Source organism: Neofelis nebulosa, chromosome 7 (assembly GCF_028018385.1).
Source record: "Neofelis nebulosa isolate mNeoNeb1 chromosome 7, mNeoNeb1.pri, whole genome shotgun sequence".
In the NCBI taxonomy this organism is placed as follows: Eukaryota; Metazoa; Chordata; class Mammalia; order Carnivora; family Felidae; genus Neofelis; species Neofelis nebulosa.
Window position 1 is genome coordinate 58,905,021 of NC_080788.1, and position 18,038 is coordinate 58,923,058.

The window sequence follows — 18,038 nt, forward strand, 5'->3', positions numbered from 1 at the left end:
GAAAGGAAGAAATAAAACTGTCTTTGTTCACAGATGATTGCCCATGTGGAAAATCCCAAAGAATCAACAAAATATGTGAGTATAGCAAGGTTTCAGGAGGGTATCAGGTTAATGTATAAAAGTCAGCAGTGAATAATTAGAGAAATTAGAAAAATCAATACTTCATATGAAATACTTTGATATAAATCTAACAAAATATGTACGGGAGCTATAAGCAAAAACTATAAAACTCCAATGAAATAAATTTTAAAAGATCCAAGTAACATATTGCAAGTACATGGAATAAGAAACTCAATATTGTTATCCTCCCAATTCTTCCCAACTTGATCTATGGAATCTATGCAATCTCAATTTAAACCACACCAAGTTATTTTGGAGATATCAACAAACTGATCCTAAAATTCACATAGAAAGGCAAAGACCAAGAATAGCCAAAACACAATGAATAAGAACAAAGCTGGAAGACTTACACTACCCAATTTCAAGATTTACTGCAAAACTATAGAAATCAAAACAGCATGATACCGGTAAAACAGACACATCAATGCAACAGTATAGAAAGCTCTCAAGTAGATCCACACAAATACAGTCAACTCCTCTTTGACAAAAGAGCAAAGACAATGCAGTGGATTCAGGCTAGTCTTTTCAACAAATGCGAGCGAACAACTGGACACTGGCGTGCAAAGAAATTAACCTAAACAAAGATCTTACAATTTCATAAGAATTAACTCAAAATGGACCATAGGTCTAAATATAAAAAGTAAAACCCTAAAACATCTAGAAGAAAACACAGGAGAAAATCTTAGGTGACCTTGATTCGGTGATGAATTTTTACATGAAATATCAAAATCATGATCCATGAAAAAAAAATTAAGTGGCTCAGTCTGGTTAAGTGTCTGAGTCTTGATTTAGGCTCAGGTCATGATCTCATGGTTTGTGGGATCAAGCCCCACATCAGGCTCTGAGCTAACAGCACAGAGCCTGCTTGGGATATTCTCTCTCTCTCTCTCTCTCTCTCTCTCTCTCTCTCTCAAAAGAAATAAATAAACATTAAAAAAAACAAAACAAAACTTTAAGAGGCACCTGGGAGGTCCAGTCGGTTAAGTGTCCAACTTTGGCTCAGGTCATGATCTCACAGCTCTTGAGTTGGAGCCGCATCATCGGCATCACGGCTGTCAGCCTGTCAGCGCAGAGCCCCCTTCAGATCCTATACCCCTCGCTCTGCCCCTCCCCCACTACTGCTCTCTCAAAAATAAACAAACATAAAAAAAAAAAACTTTAAAAAAATTGGTAAGTCAGACTTTTAAAATTAAAAATTCTGCTCTGTAAAAGACACTCTTAAAAGTACAAAGACAACGGGGCGCCTGGGTGGCGCAGTCGGTTAAGCGTCCGACTTCAGCCAGGTCACGATCTCGCGGTCCGTGAGTTCGAGCCCCGCGTCAGGCTCTGGGCTGATGGCTGAGAGCCTGGAGCCTGTTTCCGATTCTGTGTCTCCCTCTCTCTCTGCCCCTCCCCCGTTCATGCTCTGTCTCTCTCTGTCCCAAAAATAAATAAAAAACGTTGAAAAAAAAAAAAGTACGAAGACAAGCCACATGCTTGGAGAAAATATTTGTAAGACATATAAAGGATTTGTATCAAAGTATACAAAGAATACTTAAAACTCAACAGTAAGAAAATAAATAACCCAAGGCACCTGGGTGGGTCAGTCAGTTAAGCATTTGACTTCGGGTCAGGTCATGGCTCAGGTCATGGTCTCATGGTTCATGAGTTTGAGTCCTGAGTCAAGCTCTGCACTGACAGCCAGGGCCTGCTTCTGATCCTCTGTCTCCCTGTCTCTGCCCCTCCCCAACGCACACGTACATGCACATCCTCTCTCTCTCTCTCTCTCTCAAAAAATAAATAAACATTTTTAAAAAAGAAAATAAACAACCCAGTTAAAAAATAGGCAAAAGAGGGGCGGCTGGGTGGCTCAGTCAGTTAAGTGTCCGACTCTTGATTTCGGCTCAGGTCGTGATCTCAGTTTGTGATATCGAGCCCAGTATCAGGCTCCATGCTGACATTGCAAAGCCTGCTTAGGATTCTTTCTCTTCCTCTCTCTCTCTGCTCCTCCCCACCTCAAAATAAATAAATAAACTTAAAAAAACAAAAAACAGGGGCGCCTGGGTGGCGCAGTCAGTTAAGCGTCCGACTTCAGCCAGGTCACGATCTCGCGGTCCATGAGTTCGAGCCCCGCGTCGGGCTGTGGGCTGATGGCTCAGAGCCTGGAGCCTGTTTCCGATTCTGTGTCTCCCTCTCTCTGTCCCTCCCCCGTTCATGCTCTGTCTCTCTCTGTCCCAAAAATAAATTAAAAAAAAAAAAAAAAAAAAGTTGAAAAAAAAAAACAAAAAACAGGCAAAAAATCTGAATAAACATTTATTGTAGAAGCATGAATTTGCCTGATCTTTGTCCCAGGTTCCTGGCAAGTCTGTTCTAAGACTTCTGTAATTTCTCAAATGATAGAAGTATCTTCATTAGTCATGAACCCCTCTTCAAGCACACCAGAGTTTGGGACATATGGTGGGCCCCTAGAGCTTCAGGATGGGGGCTGCTCATGCCAGAAAGATCAATCATGTGGTCACAGGGTTGGGGCTTTGAGCCATTTGATATCAGTCCATTCTCCAGAGAAGGGAGGTTGTAGGAGGGGGGCTAGAGAGTGAGTTCAATTACATAGCCAATGATTCAATCAGTTGTGCTCACAGAGTGAAGCAGCAATAAAAACTTTAAACACTGAGGCTCAGTAGAGCTTCCTGGTTGGTAAACACATCGATGTGCCAAGAAGGTAACATGCCCTAATTTCACTAGAAGAAGCCACAGAAGCTCTGTGGTGGATATACTCCCACACCTTCCCCTATGTGTCTCTTCATTTGGCTGGTCCTGATCTGTATTCTTTATAATAAAATGGTAATTAGGAGCGCCTGCGTGGCTCAGTCAGTTGAGTGTACAACTCTCAATTTCGGCTCAAGTCATGATCCCATGGTCATAGGATTGAGCCCTGCATTGGGCTCTGCACTGAGTGTGGAGCCTGCTTAAGATTCTCTCTCTCTCTCTCCCTCTGCCCCTCTCCCTGCTTACACTCTCTCTCTCTCTCTCTCTCTAAAAAAAAAAAAAAAAAAAAAAGTAATAATAATAAAACAGTAATTGTAAGTACAGTGTTTTCATGATCCATAAGTCTAGACACTCTAGGAAATGGTTCCACAGAATATTTAGCTTCAATATCAGGTAGAAATGACTCGCCTTCCTGTCCCTTAAAAGTTTTGTATCATCTGTAGTAAATGTGCTGGGAGTGACCAGGCAGTATCAATGCAGTATCTGGGGGATGATCCTCTGAGAAAAAAGCTATTTCCTTGGACGGTCCAAGTGTGGCTTATCTCAAAAGGAACGCCACTAAGGCTACTTATGATTATACCTTGCCAGAGACTTTTAGGGCCTAAATCCCAGACTCCCTCTTTTCTTTCTTTCCAGGGGTTCTTAAAATGACAAATACATGTAAAAGAACATTCATAACCTTTCTTATATATAAAGTTAGTTTTGTTCCCGGTCTTCCCATTACTAGCTACAAAATAAACTTAACTTGTATCTACCACAACCTTCTCCTTCACCTCTATGGGCCTGTTTCTGTAACTTAAAGTGGCTTAATGAAAATTAAACTGTTTCACAACAGTCAGGATGCCTGGCTCCATCCAGTACTCTTTCCCCTAAATCTTTATCAGCAGTAGGATTTGTAGACAGGGATGAAAGAGGCAGCTGCTTGAAAACACCTTTTTCCTTTCTCTGAAACGTGACTTTCCTTAACACTAAAGAGGTAAAATAACTGCTTACTCATCATATTCCATTATTAATTCTACCACTACCTGTGTAATCTTTTTCGGTTTACTTAACATTTCTGAACCTCGGTTTCCTCAACCGTAAACAGGAATAATATTAACACTTCAAAAGCAGGTGTCAGGATTGAGATATGGTATATAAAGTGCCAGGCAAGTAGAACATATAGCAATAAACAGTAGCTGATGTTACTATCATCGTCGTCGTCGTCTAGGTGCCTCAGAAGATAAGAGGGGTTATTTAAAACACTAAATCTTGGGGCGCCTGGGTGGCGCAGTCGGTTAAGCGTCCGACTTCAGCCAGGTCACGATCTCGCGGTCCGTGAGTTCGAGCCCCGCGTCGGGCTCTGGGCTGATGGCTCGGAGCCTGGAGCCTCTTTCCGATTCTGTGTCTCCCTCTCTCTCTGCCCCTCCCCTGTTCATGCTCTGTCTCTCTCTGTCTCAAAAAAAAAAAAATAATAAAAATAAAATAAATAAATAAAACACTAAATCTTAGGGGCACCTGGGTGGCTCAGCCGGCTAAGCTTCTGACTTCAGCTCAGGTCATGATCTCACAGTTTGTGAGTTCGAGCCCTGTGTGGGGCTCTAGAGACTGCTCTGGATTCTGTGTCTCCCTCTCTCCTTCTCTGCTCCTCCCCTGCTTGGGCTCTATCTCTCTCAAAAATAAATAAACATTAAAAAAAAATTTTTTTTAATAAAAATAAATTAATTAAATAAATAAATAAAACACTAAATTTTAGGGGCACCTGGGTGGCTCAGTCGGTTAAGCATCCGGCTTCGGCTCAGGTCATGATCTCACAGCTTGTGAGTTCGAGCCCCGCGTCGGGCTCTGTGCTGACAGCTCAGAGCCTGGAGCCTGCTTCAGATTCTGGGTCTCCCTCTCTCTGTGCCCCTCCCCTGCTCACACTCCGTGTCTGTCTCTCAATAATAAATAAACGTTAAAAAACATTTTTTTTTAATAAAAAAAATAAACCACTACATTTTAGCCAATGTCATCAGTTAAACTCTGCAATTAAACTGTGGTTCCCAGCTTCCTTCCCAGCAAAACATATCCAGATATCTTTTGCTTGCAGAGTTTCTTACCATCCTTCAGTTGATCATACTTTTACTTCATTCAAACTCCCCTACAAAATCTTTATGACTTTTTTGCCACATGAATTGACCGGCTTTAAAATACAAGGCATACCACACACTTGGGATAAAAAATCTCATCAGAACCAGCAGAAAACCAAGGGTGCTGCCAACGCCCTGACTACAGTAGTGTGCCACACATAGCAGAACACGGAACCACTTACATACTCATTTATCACCTCCAAATCCAAGGATTATAACATTACTTACTGGTATTTACAAAATGGACATCGTGGGTGATTGTTTCCCTCCTTTTGCACTAATACAGCCCTTTAAGGTAACTTTTCAAAGGGTAGGTCTTACAGCAGCAGCAGCTCACAGGCCAGTTTATGGCTGACCACCACAGAAAGAAATGATAGGCCAGCTTGGGCAACCATGCGAGGTCCTACCCAAGAGGAAGCAGAAGTTTGGTCCACTGTTTCCGAGTGCGAGCTGATAAAGTTAGTGTGTAGTTTTATATACTGATCCTCCTCTACGAGTTCCGTTCTTCCTTATCCTGTTCTTCTCTTAGTGTATCCTCCAATCCTTTATTTAGCTGGTAGACCACCAGAAAAGAAATGGGTCCTCCCTAAAAAAGACACTTAAACATTTTTGGCAACTCATGTGAACCAGCGACTGAAAACACATCTGACTCCCACGGCAATTTTGCAACACTTCCAACAGGCAATATTTTCATAAAATGATGGTAAAACACCAAAACTAATCAAAGAGTCTAGATAAGATACAGGGGTGCTTCTTCTTCTTTTTTTTTTTTTTCTTTCCTTTTGAGAGAGAGAGGACACAGTGAGTGTGAGGCAGAGAGAGAGAGGGAGAGAGAGAATCCCACAAGGAGGAGAGAGAGAGGGAGACAGAGAGACAGGAGAGGGGCTCACTTAAAGCAGGGCTCGTGTTCACCCGAAGCAGGGATCGTGCTCACCCAAAGCAGGGCTGAAGTTCACCTGATGTGGGACTCGAACTCACGAACCTGTGAGATCATGACCTGAGCCAAAGTCAGATACTTAACTGACTGAGCCACCCAAGCACCCAGGGGTACTTCTTATGAGACCACACACTCTAGAAGTATTCATTTCACTTTTTACATTTAGGTTACTAAGTATTCCTTCACTCCCATTTGCTACCGCTAAAGACAGAAATACTCAACTGTATTCAATATTGCAAAATATTATACCTTAATAAAGCATACACTTATACATATACAGTAAACCATAACTATGCCAAAGGGGAAATGAGTGCAACCATGGTTTTTGTTAGCTCACGTGAGTTCCTGAAGAGCTTGTTTTGATCTCTGAAGGTCTGGCAGGTAGTGAGAAAGCAATCCTTCTGCCAGCTGCTCCACAGCTTTGTCTTCTACAGCCAAGTCCTCTAGTAACCCTTCATCTGGAGAAGTGTCACTTAAACCTGTCCCCAAAAGAAAATCAAATGTAGGATCTTTTAAATGGACACAGGGGTAAAAGAAGTAATAGTGAGGGAGGGGGCTGACAGTGAGATTCAGAGCACATACACACAGGACACTACAGGCATCCTTCCTTCCTTTTCTTTTATTTATTTTGAGAGAGAGAGAGAGAGAGAGAGAGAGAGAGGGAGAGGGAGAGACAGAGAAAGAGAGAATGTACACACAAGTGGGAGAGGGCCAGAGAGAAAGGGAGAGAGAATCCCAAGGAGGCTCCGTGTGGTCATCTTGGAACCCAAAACGGGGCTCAATATCACAAACCATGAGATCGTGACCTGAGCCGAAATCGAGAATCAGGCACTTAACTGATGGAGCCACCCAGGCACCCCCTTCCTTTTCTTTGAGCTTTACCTTCTGAGTGTCCTCTAATAAACAGGATATGTGCATTCAAAAAAATGCTTTTAAGCTACTAGTATAAGGTAAAGTCTGGATTAAAAGAACATTAACATATGCAAAACATATTCCATATGTTTATGTATTTTTCAGGGCAAGAGATGTATAGTTTTCAGTGGATTATTAAGAGTCTGAGGCCTAAAAGTAGGGAAAAGTCACTGAATGAAAGCAATAAATCCTTCCTTTCAAAACCATGCAGAAATTCTATATACATTCATATAAATGCAATGCCTAAAAAAATTTCTTTTTCAATTCAATGTAAGTAAAAATGTGGGTCAATATTTACTTTTCATAAAGCTTGATATACTATTTATATGTAAAAGGGAAGCTGTTTTATCATTGTTAGAAGAAGATTTTCAAAGGATTTCTCTTCTCTGGAGACTCAGCACCTTAATTTACCATAGAAAATAGTATATAATAATTGCATGTAAATCTAGACGTACGCCAGGAACTACGCCTCATGCTTTTCCTTTGAATAATAACAGTGTAAGCAGTTAGGCACTCAAAAACATCTAAAATGGGGGCGCCTGACTGGCTCAGTCAATGGAGCATGCAACTCTTTATCTCAGAGCTGTGAGATAAACATGAGCCCCACGTTGAGCAGAGAGATTACTTAAAAATAAAACCTGTACAAAAGATGTCTAAAATGAATAACCGTCAATCACTACTCCAACAAGAAAAGTACAAAACTATTTCTAAACATGGTTCGGTGAGTGGTTTTTAAGATTTTAGAATCACTGGCTTAAAATGAGGGAAAAAGGGGTGCCTGGGTGGCTTAGTCAGTTGAATGTCTGATTTCAGCTCAGGTCATGAACTCACGGTTCATGGGTTCGGGCCCTGCGTGGGGCTCTGTGCTGACAGCCTGCTTCAGATTCTGTGTCTCCCTCTCTCTCTGCCTCTCCCCCGTTCATGCTCTGTCTCTCTCTCTCAAAAATAAACAGTAAAAAAAAATTTTTTTAATGATATAAGAAAGTCAGATGGTCACATTACTAAAATTGTACTCTAAGAGCATTTTTCAACATTAAATTCTGAAACATCTCCATTTAATCATAATCTGGTAATACTCAGTAACATCAAATTAGATCATTATGTAAAATACATTTATCATGCCACATTCCTTATAGCTCACTTCCAAGTATAGTTTTTACCACAGATTTACATTTTAGCAAGATGGAGGAAAACAACATGCTGTCATATTCAAAGTAAGTTTTTATAGATAAAAAAGTAGTATGGTTTTTATTTTGATTCTGAGAAATACATGAACAAATTTTGGAATTCTCTAAATCACAAAGCAATGTTCAAACGGACAAGAGCTAACTAGAAACTGAAGCACTCCACAAATGAAATAAAAATTTAACAGGAAAAAGCAGAGTATTTGCAAATATTGCCATTCATGTACCATCAGATGGGAAGTGAATAAAGAATATCTGAAAATTAATGCCATTGCTTAAGGCTTGATTACAGTAACAGTGCAAACAACAGCAACTCTCTTTAAGGAAATACAGAAAACAAGTATTACAGATAAACAGAAACACCCAAATAAGGATATCTCAACTTTAAGAACAACAGCTACTATGTCTCCCTTACAATATATAAACATTTAACTCACAGTCCTCCTCCTACTCTACCCCAATATTCTGGTTAATAATTGGAAGAGTCTGACTTACGTCTCTACATACATTAAGTTACTAAGTTCAAGGTACTTTACTGTGGGAGATTAAAAGAAAGGGTCCTTACCCTACTCATACAAGAAACATTAGTTGCACACCTGTACTCCCTACTAGTTTCCAAGGTTACAAGAATAAATTAAGCAAGTCCCCCTCCCCCTGTACAAAGAGCTTGATACAGGGGAATCATAATGATAATATATGAGAAGGGGCATTAGAGAAACAGAAACTGTTATGGAAACTCAGAGGGAAACATAAAAAAAAAAAAAAAAAAAAGGAGGCGTCTGGGTGGTTCAGTCAGTTGAGCAGCGTCTGACTTTTCAGTTCAGGGTCATGATCTCATGATCTCACAGTTCGTGAATTTGAGCACCATCTTGGGCTATCTTCTGTCTATGGTCGGCAGGGAGCCTGCTTTGCTCCAGATCCTCTGTCCCCCTCTTTCTCTCTGCCCCTCCCCCATGCTCTCTCTCAAAATAAATAAACATTTTTTTTAAAGTATTACTCATTGTAAAAGCTTAAAACACAGAAGGGGGAGGTAAAGGCTAATAGTAAAAATACTCTTTCTCAGCATACACTGGCTGGCTCAGTTGGTAGAGTATGCGACTTTTGATCTCGGGGTTACGAGTTTGAGCCCCACATTTGGTGCAGATTACTTAAAAATAAATAAAATCTTTAAAAAAAATACTCTTTCTAACTCCCTTAATGCAGTCACTCTGTAGTTTCCAATATAGCCTTCAAAAAAATTATCACTGCATACCTATGCAGAAGCCGTTTTAATCATAAATATTACTCATATTGTTCTGCAACTCTTAAATATACATCTTAGATATCTTTCCATATGAGCATATATGCATCTACTACATTGTTTTTAACAGAATAGAATTCTACTATATTTTGTTTAACTAGTTCCCTGCTATGGACTGAATGTGTCCCCCCTACATTATTTTGTAGCCCCAACCTCCAACATAAAGGTAGCTGGAGGTGGGACCTTTGGGAAGTAATTCAGTTTAGATGAGGTCATGAAGGTGGGGCCCCATGATGGGGTTGCATCCTTAAAAGATAAAGAGAAACCAAACTCTCTCCCTCTACCATGTGAGGTATCGGCAAGGCGAGAAGGCAGCTGTCTGCAAGATCAGAAGAGGACTCTTACCAGGAACCTAACTGGTCAGCACATAGATCCTGGACTTCGTAGAACTCCAGAACTTTGAGGAATAAATGTCTGTTGTTTAAGCCACCCGGCCTGTGGTACTTAGTTGTAGCAGCCCATGGAGACTAAGATACCTAAGGATAGGTATTTAGGTTATTTTCACTTTTTGCTATTTCAATGTTGCCAGGAGTTTCCTTGCTTGTCTTTGCGTATCTATGTCAATGTTTGTGTAGGATAAATTCTTAGAAGTTGAATCACGGGACAGAGTTTATGCATTTCTTAAACAGACACTGCAAAACTGCCTTCCTAAGAGATGGCACCAATTTACACTCCCAGAACAATCTTTGAGAGCCACTATTTCCAAATGGGTAAGAATTCTAAAAGAAGGAATAAGATATAGGTTAAAAAAAAAAAAAAGGCATCATAAGGAAAGGTGGGACTATAGGATTGCTCTGGAAAGACAAGGTAGTTTGGGAGGGTCTGGAGCATAGGGCATACGCAAAAGTGAGCCACAAGACCATCTGGCCAGCCTATGAGGATCCCTGAGTGTCAAGCTAAGGGGTTTGCCCTTTTGCTTAGGAAGTAGTAAGGAGCCATTTTAAGGTTTCCCAGCAAGAAAATGACATGACTGGCGCTTTATCTTGGGGCAGTGGTATGACAACAGTGGGATACGTGCAATGGAAGCGTAAGAGACTGGGGGTGGATAGCCTTACAACTGCTCTTGGAAGAGTAAAACTAGAGACGAGATGGAAATTGCATAGTGGAATCCCCTAGACTAAAACAGAAATAGGAGGCAAGTGAGAAGAAAAGCAAGAGTTACCGTCAAAGTTTCAACTGAGGGTGACTTGGCACTAATGGAATCAGACATCTACTTTTATTCATGCACATGCCGTATGTGAGGCTGGTGCAAAACAACCATGTCAAAGTATCCAGCAAGCGAATGGAAAGGCAAACGGAGAAGGACCCAAGCTGCACATGCACAAGGAAGTCAGCTTATGCAAGTGTAAAGAGGGGGCGATCACTGAGGAAAAGCATGACCAAGAAAGGGCTGAAAGCACTATTTTTAAGTAACCCCTATATTCCTAGAACAGGAGGTAGAAACTACACATCGAAAGCCCTGTAGCCTTTCTTACGTGGGGTTCCTCATCTGAACCAGAGGACACAGAAACTGTTTTCATGCCCTGTTTTCTCAATTCTCCCGAGAATGGTAAACAGTACCATTCAGGATGCCTAGCAAGTCAATTCATTGCATGCAATGGATGTCTTAGGGTATTAGGGCTTAAATCTCTCTTGGAACTCGGGTTGAGAAAACCGCTGGAGGAATGACAGTAAGTAAAACATTTCATGAGTGAGTAGTCAATAATACTTGAATACATCAATTCTCTGAATTACAAACCGATCAACTTTCTGACAAATTCATCTTCAACCACTAACAATGTGCTGGAGTCAACACACAGTCACAGAATGACCTCACCATCAATCGCCACCCAAACACTGCCTCCCCTCCAAACTTCGTTTCCCACTCATTCAGCTGGGCACCGGGGCCGGCGCGGTTCCCCACTTCCGCACGGGGGCCAGAGCCTCGGGACCAAGCTGCTCTCTCCCGCGGAGCGGCCGGAGTCCCGGCCGCCCGCCCCGCCCAGTAGCACGTACCCGGCGTCGGCTCCCCGGCCCCCAGGCCGTGGGGTGGCCCTGCCAGGACCCCGTCCGGGGACGTCGGCCCAGGAACACTCATGTCCTTCCCGCTGGGAACAGGGAAGGGGCGGTTGTGCAAACGGTCAGAGGCAGTAAGGGGGCACCCCACGCGTCCAGCGCCCAGCCGGACAGAAGCGGCGGTCGCACCCGGAAATGACGGAAGCGGAAGACGGTGTGACCGCCCGTCCACCGCCTCCTTTCTTGCCTCCGCCTCCACCTTCCGCCTCCACCTTCCGCCTCCACCTTCCACCTCCCGGACTACTACCCCCCAGCGCTCCTGGGACTTCGCGCCCACGTCATGGAAGGGTGGAGGGCGTGGCGTCAGTAGAGTTAGCTGTGCGGGACTTCCTGCGACTGATTGTCCGGGAGAGGGTGGAGAGGGCGCTCCCTGGTGGGTTGCGATTGTGTTGAGTGTGACCATGCAGAGTCGGGCTTTGTTCACCGAAGCCAGGCACAGCTTTTCAGTTTCTTGTCCATATTAAGGAAAACACCTTAAAAACAAGGACTGCGTGCTTTCCCTTCGGTTTGGACTATTAATTTAAAAAAATATATATATATATATATATGTATATATATGTATATATATATGTATACATATATATATATATATATATATATATATATATATATATCCGTGTTTAGCTTTTTGAGCTTTAGCCTTACTAACTGGGGATTTGCTAGGATTCCAGTCTCCCCTTGTTGATTGTAGGTGAATGATTTTAAGGCCTGGGTTGCAGTATCTACTGGACAAATTAAGCCCCATTACCGGAAACTGCCCATGCAGCGATCCTGTGGGAGGTTGTAATGATTTTGATGAAAAACTTAGAAATGGGCAGATGCAGGGGCGCCTGGGTGGCTCAGTCGGTTAAGTGTCGGACTTCTGTTCAGGTCGATCTCACCGGTCCTGAGTTCAAGCCTGTGTCAGCTGTGCTGACAGCTCAGAGCCTGGAGCCTGCTTCAGATTCTGTGTCTGGGTGTCTCTCTGCCCCTCCCCTGCTTGTTCTCTCTCTCTCTCTCTCTCTCTCTCTCTCTCTCTCTCTCTCAAAAACAAATAACCATTAAAAAAAAATGTTTAAAGAAATGGGCAGATGAGGCTTCAGACCAAATAAAAACAACATCAGTTATTCCCTCCCTTAGACTCTCTCACCTTGAGTGGAATAATGGCTTCCTAATGTTGCACTCCAAAATTGCCTGTTCAGTGTATTACAGGGCAGCCAAAGCTGTCTTCAAAACAATGAGGATTTATGTCAATCCTCAGAAACATGAACCTGTTCTTCATTGCCCTATATCAGTGCATTCACACCTTTTGGCCTCCTTTCCTTTAAAGATTAGCTAGCTCCTTACTATCTGTGGTAAGCAGAATAATGTACCCCCCCCCCAAAAAAAAAGATGTCCAGGGTCTTAACCCCCAGAACCTGTGAATATGTTAAACTTCACCCACAGAGTAATTAAGGTTGCTAGTCACTTGACTCTAAAATAGATTATCCTGGATTAAGTGGGCCAAGTTCAATCAATCAATCAAATGCCTTCAAAACTGGAAAAGGGAGGCAGAAGAGGAGAGTAGAGAGGGAGATGTGACTATGAAGAATCGTTAGAAAGGCTTTGAGAATACAGGAAGAGAACCACTCGCCAGGTGTGTGGTGACCTCTAGAAGCTAGAAAAAACAAGTGGATTCACCCTTAGAGCTTCTAGAATGAAACTTAGCCCTGCTGACATCTTAATTTTATCCCAATGAGACCTGTGTTAAGACTTCTGACCTATAGAACTATAAGAAAATAAATTTATAATGTTTGTGGTAATTTGTTACCACGGCAATAAAGTAATGCACTACCCTTCAAACATCCTTTGTTGCATCCCAGCATACTACTAAAACTATGCCCTTTAATGTCTACGGTATTCTTACTCATGCTTCAGAATATTCTATTCTTTTCAAAGTCCTACTCATCTTCCAAGGCTTGGCCAAAATAATACCTTTAATTTAAAATGATTCACAATCCCACCTACCCTTTCAACTTTCAGAAATTGTAGTAATAAACTTTCTCAACTACAAAGCATCCTCCTGCTGTTTAGCACTTAATCCATTCTTGTATTAGTTATTTCCCTTGACTTCCTTTATTTGATTTTAAACTCCAGACAGAAACTCTTATTCACAGAGAGCCATAATGGGTTCTCAATAAATATTTGATGAATGAATGAAGTATTGATTCTCCAGAGCCAAATTCCAAATACCTATAATCTCCAAAGTCTGAATCACGCAGGATGGCCTTTTACAAGCTGCCTGGTAACCCTAGTTATTTGTTAGTATCATCCCAACTAGATATCAAAGCTTTTTAGAATAGATCTGTGTCCTATGTGTTGTCTGTAACCTCTTTACCTCTTATGGCAAATGCACAGTATTAAACATATTACTTGGATTTTAAAATACTGGTTATTTGAATTTAATAGGATGAAATTAGACTGTCACACCCTGCCTATTTTTATCATCTTGTCCTCTCTTCTATTTTGCTTTCAGCAAAAATTCATAAATAAAATAATAAAGGAAATCATTAAAAAAGAAGTAAAAATTCTTGTTCCTGTCTACCAAGAATTTATATTCTACCACTTATATGTAGTAGAATTAGAGAACACGACAGTATAAAATGATAAATTATGTGGAACAGACCTAGAGGATTGTAAAAGGTGTAATGATGTAATATTAGTTTCCTGTTGAGCTATAACAAATCACCACAAACTTGGTAGCTTAAAACAACACAAATTCATTATCTGACAGTTCTGGAGGTCAGAAGTCAAAAATCAGTCTCAGTGGGCCAAAATCAAGGTGTTGACAGGACTGGTTACTCTGGAGGCTCTGAAGAAGGAATCTGTTTCCTTGCCTTTTGCAGCTTCTAGAGACAGCCCACATTACTTGACTCCTGGCCCCGTATCCCATTGCCTTTTCTCCCTCTATTACCATTGTAGCATCACCTCTCCTACTCCGATCCTCTGGGCTCCCTCTTACAAGAACCCTTGTGCTTACATTAATCCCACCTACATAACCCAGGATCATTTCTCCATCTCAAGGTCCTTAATTTAACCCACATCTGCCAAGTACTTTTTGCCATGTAAGGTAACATTCACAGATTCTGGGGAATTGAAAGTGGACATGTTTAGGGGCAGGGGCCATTATTCAGCCAACCACAATTGCACAATTGGGAAGTAACTGGAGAAAATGTTTAAAAACTTAATAGAGGAAATAAACTTAAGCCAAACCTTGGAGGTCAGGTCAAATGTAATATGCAGAGAAAAAATAGTAAAGCCTTCCAACGGGGGGGGGGGGGGGGGGGGGGTGGGGTGCGGGGAACAACACACACCACCACAAGTAGCAAAACAGTACTTCAGACTCAAGGACCTCAAAATGGTGCCTTTTGGAGAGACAAAACCAAAACAGATTCAACAGTTAAAAGGTGTTCTATAGTCTTTTTGGCCAAAACAACTTAAGAAGACAAAAGATAACACAAAGTATAGTCACATAGCTCTGAAGAAGTTAGTCCAAAGAAACGATGTCCAGAAAGAGTTAAACACTGAATTTACTCATAGCAAAAGGAAAATAAGTCTACTGGTCCTTGAAACCAAAAAGAGAAGGAGCAAGTGTAATGTAATAAATATGCCAAAACTATTTATTCACCTCAATTTTGTGGTTTACCTTAAATTTCCCTATATCCTTTATTTGTGCTAACTGAAAATGAGTAGGTATGTAGGAGGGGCTTTAAGTAAGGGGAAAAAATGTTAATACATGAAGATTTTCTCTTCCTTTTATTGATCAGGATGTCCTACATTTAGAATGTGCTAAGATTTGATAAATCTACTCCCAGTTTGACCTACTTCTCTCACAGGATTTGCTTCATCCTTCCCCTTTATTTTTTTCCATCCTTTTCCAAAAACAGAAGAAAGAATGGGGAGGAGGGGACAAAAGATTTGAGTGAAAAAGATGTAGGAACCAGGGCCTGCAGAGAAAAGGGATGGAAAAGGGGAAGATAAACAGGAGAAAGACATTACAGCCCACGACCTTAAGCTTCTAGTGCATTAAAGTGTTGTGAATTTTGGGGTGCCTGGATGGCTCAGTCAGTTGAGCATCTGGCTTCGGCTCAGGTCATGATCTCATGGTTTGTGAATTCGAGCTCTGCATTGGGCTCTGTGCTGATAGCTCAGAACCTGGAGCCTGTTTCAGATTCTGTGTCTCCTTCTCTCTCTGCTCCTCCCCTGCTCATGCTCTCTCTCTCAAAAATAAATAAACATAAAAAAAAAATTTTTTTTAAAGTGCTGCGAATTTGAACACATTTATATAGGGTATGTGCTCACAAAATAATAAAAAAGAAAAAAACGGGGTGGGGAGCAGCTGGGTGGCTCAGTCAATTAAGCATCTGACTTCAGCTCAGGTCACAATCTCACAGTCATGAGTTTAAGGCCCCCATTGGACTCTCTGCGGTCAGGACAAAGCCTGTTTTGGATCCTCTGTCCCCCTCTCTGCCCCTTCCCCACTTGTCCTCTAAATAAGTATTCAAACAAACTTTAAAAATGGAAAGAAGGGGGGAACCTGGATGGCTCAGTTGGTAGAGCATGCAACTCTCGATCTCAGGGTTGTGAGTTCAAGCCCCATGTTGGGTGTAGAGATTACTTAAAAATAAAGAAAATCTTTTAGAAAAATTAAAAAAGGAAGAAAGAACTGAAGATAGGAAATCAGAGAAGTTGGGGTACTAAGAGAAAACAGTCTACCATTTTACCTATGGTTAACCAGTCTAAAAGGATTGCTCAAGCAATTTTAACCACTTTTCTCTAATACATTTACATGAAAAATATTCTTTTACATTTGCAAACTGCTAAAATAATTCCATTCAATGCAATGCTCCTGCACTTTCCATCATTCTGTGAGAATTAATAAAGGATAACTTCACTATAGTAGAGTCAGGAGGCTAGAAAGGGAAACAGTATCACAGTACCACTCAATTACAGGAAAAATTACCAATTATAGACCCCAACAGAAGATTCTTCAACAGGCAGAATCATCTTACACCCCCCAACAGAGAAAGATGTATATTGCATCTCCTATAAGAACTCAACCACCCTTGCAATTCAGCCAGTGTGAAACTCATCACACACTGAACTTTTGCCTTCCTTCAATGGACTTTCATTCAAAACAACCCCATCCAACTTCCTTCTTCTTCTCATAAGATAACATTCTTCTCCCTCATTGGATTTGCCTATGGTCTTGCTGAAGCTTATATGCCTTGAATTGCAATTCTTTGTCATTCCTACATAAACCCATTTTTGTTGGTAAAATAACTGACAGTTTTATTTTTAAGGTTAACAATTCCTTCCTTGTGCTATGTAGAAAAAAACATATTTTGGGGTGCCTAACTGGCACAGTCAGTTAAGCATCCGACTCTTGATTTCGGCTCAGGTCATAATCTCACGGTCTTTGAACCTGCTTAAGATTCTCTCTCTCCCTCTCCTCAGACCCTCCCCTGCTCACACACATACATGCTCTCTCTCAAAAAAATCAAAACATATTTTCACATGGATTATTTCACCAACACATTCTCTCTCTTTTTAAGATTTTACTTTTTCAAGTAATCTCTACACCCAACAAGGGGCTCGAACTTACAACCCTGAGATCAAGAGTCGCATGCTCTACTGACTGAGCCAGCCAGGCACCCCTCACATTTTCTTAACCTTGCCACCAAAAGGTTTGTAAAATATATGCAGAGGTCAAAGCAGTGGCTTTTGAAATGTTTTAAATAGACCACTTTTTATTTTTATTATTTTTTAAGGTTTTATTTTTAAGTAATCTCTGCACCCACCGTGGGGCTCGAATTCACAACCCTAAGATCAAGAGTTGCACACTCCACCAACAGAGCCAGCCAGGTACCCCTAGACTATTTTTAGAGCAATTTTAGGTTCATAGCAAAATTAAGAGTAGAGAGGGGGCGTCTGGGTGGCTCAGTCAATTAAGCATCTGACTTTACTCAGGTCATGATCTCATGGTTCATGAATTCAAGCCCCACATTGGGCTCTGTGCTGACAGCTCACAGCCTGGAGCCTGCTTTAGATTCTGTGTCTCCCTCTCTCTCTGTCCCTCCCATGCTTGCACTCCGTCTGTCTGTCTCTCTCTCTCTCTCTCAAAAATAAATAAACATTTAAAAAAATGAATCTCAGGGCACCTGGGTGTCTCAGTTGGTTAGGCTTCTGACTTTGGCCTAGGTCATGATTTTGTCCTTCCTGAGTTGGAGCCCCGCATGGGGCTCTGTGCTGACACTCAGAGCCTGGAGCCTGTTTCAGATTCTGTGTCTCCCTCTCTCTCTCTCTGCCCCTCCCCTGTTTGCTGTCTCTCTCAAAAATAAAAATAGACATTAAAAAAAAATGAATCTCGTTTAAAAAAAAATTAAGAGTGTAGAGATTTCTTATGTCCCTCTTACCCACCCCCCCAATAGTTTTCATTAAGGCTTACTCTTCATGTTGCATGTTCTATGGGAGCGCACAAATTACAATGACCTGTATCCTTCACTGTTAGTATCATACCAAGTTAGTTTAACTGCCCTAAAAATCCTCTGTGCACTGCCTGTTCATCCATCCCCCTAGTCCCTGGCAATCACTGATCTTTTCACTCCATGGTTTGCTTTTTTCAGAATGTTCATATATTTGGAATCATACAGTGTGTA

At 41.4% G+C, this 18,038-nt stretch overlaps 1 protein-coding gene across 4 annotated transcripts in view; it reads right to left on the reverse strand.

Moving 5' to 3' along the window:
- The window catches only part of BLOC1S6 (biogenesis of lysosomal organelles complex 1 subunit 6), a 133,164-nt gene that overhangs the window by 8,320 nt on the left and 106,806 nt on the right, over window positions 1–18,038 (reverse strand). For 3 of the 4 annotated variants that reach the window (XM_058737873.1, XM_058737872.1, XM_058737874.1), the window contains one exon: window positions 6,248–6,389. In XM_058737873.1, coding sequence (XP_058593856.1) covers window positions 6,248–6,389 — 142 coding nt within the window. Of the gene's footprint in view, window positions 1–6,247; window positions 6,390–11,301; window positions 11,529–18,038 lie in introns of those variants that run through there. The other variant, XM_058737875.1, reaches the window with a different exon arrangement.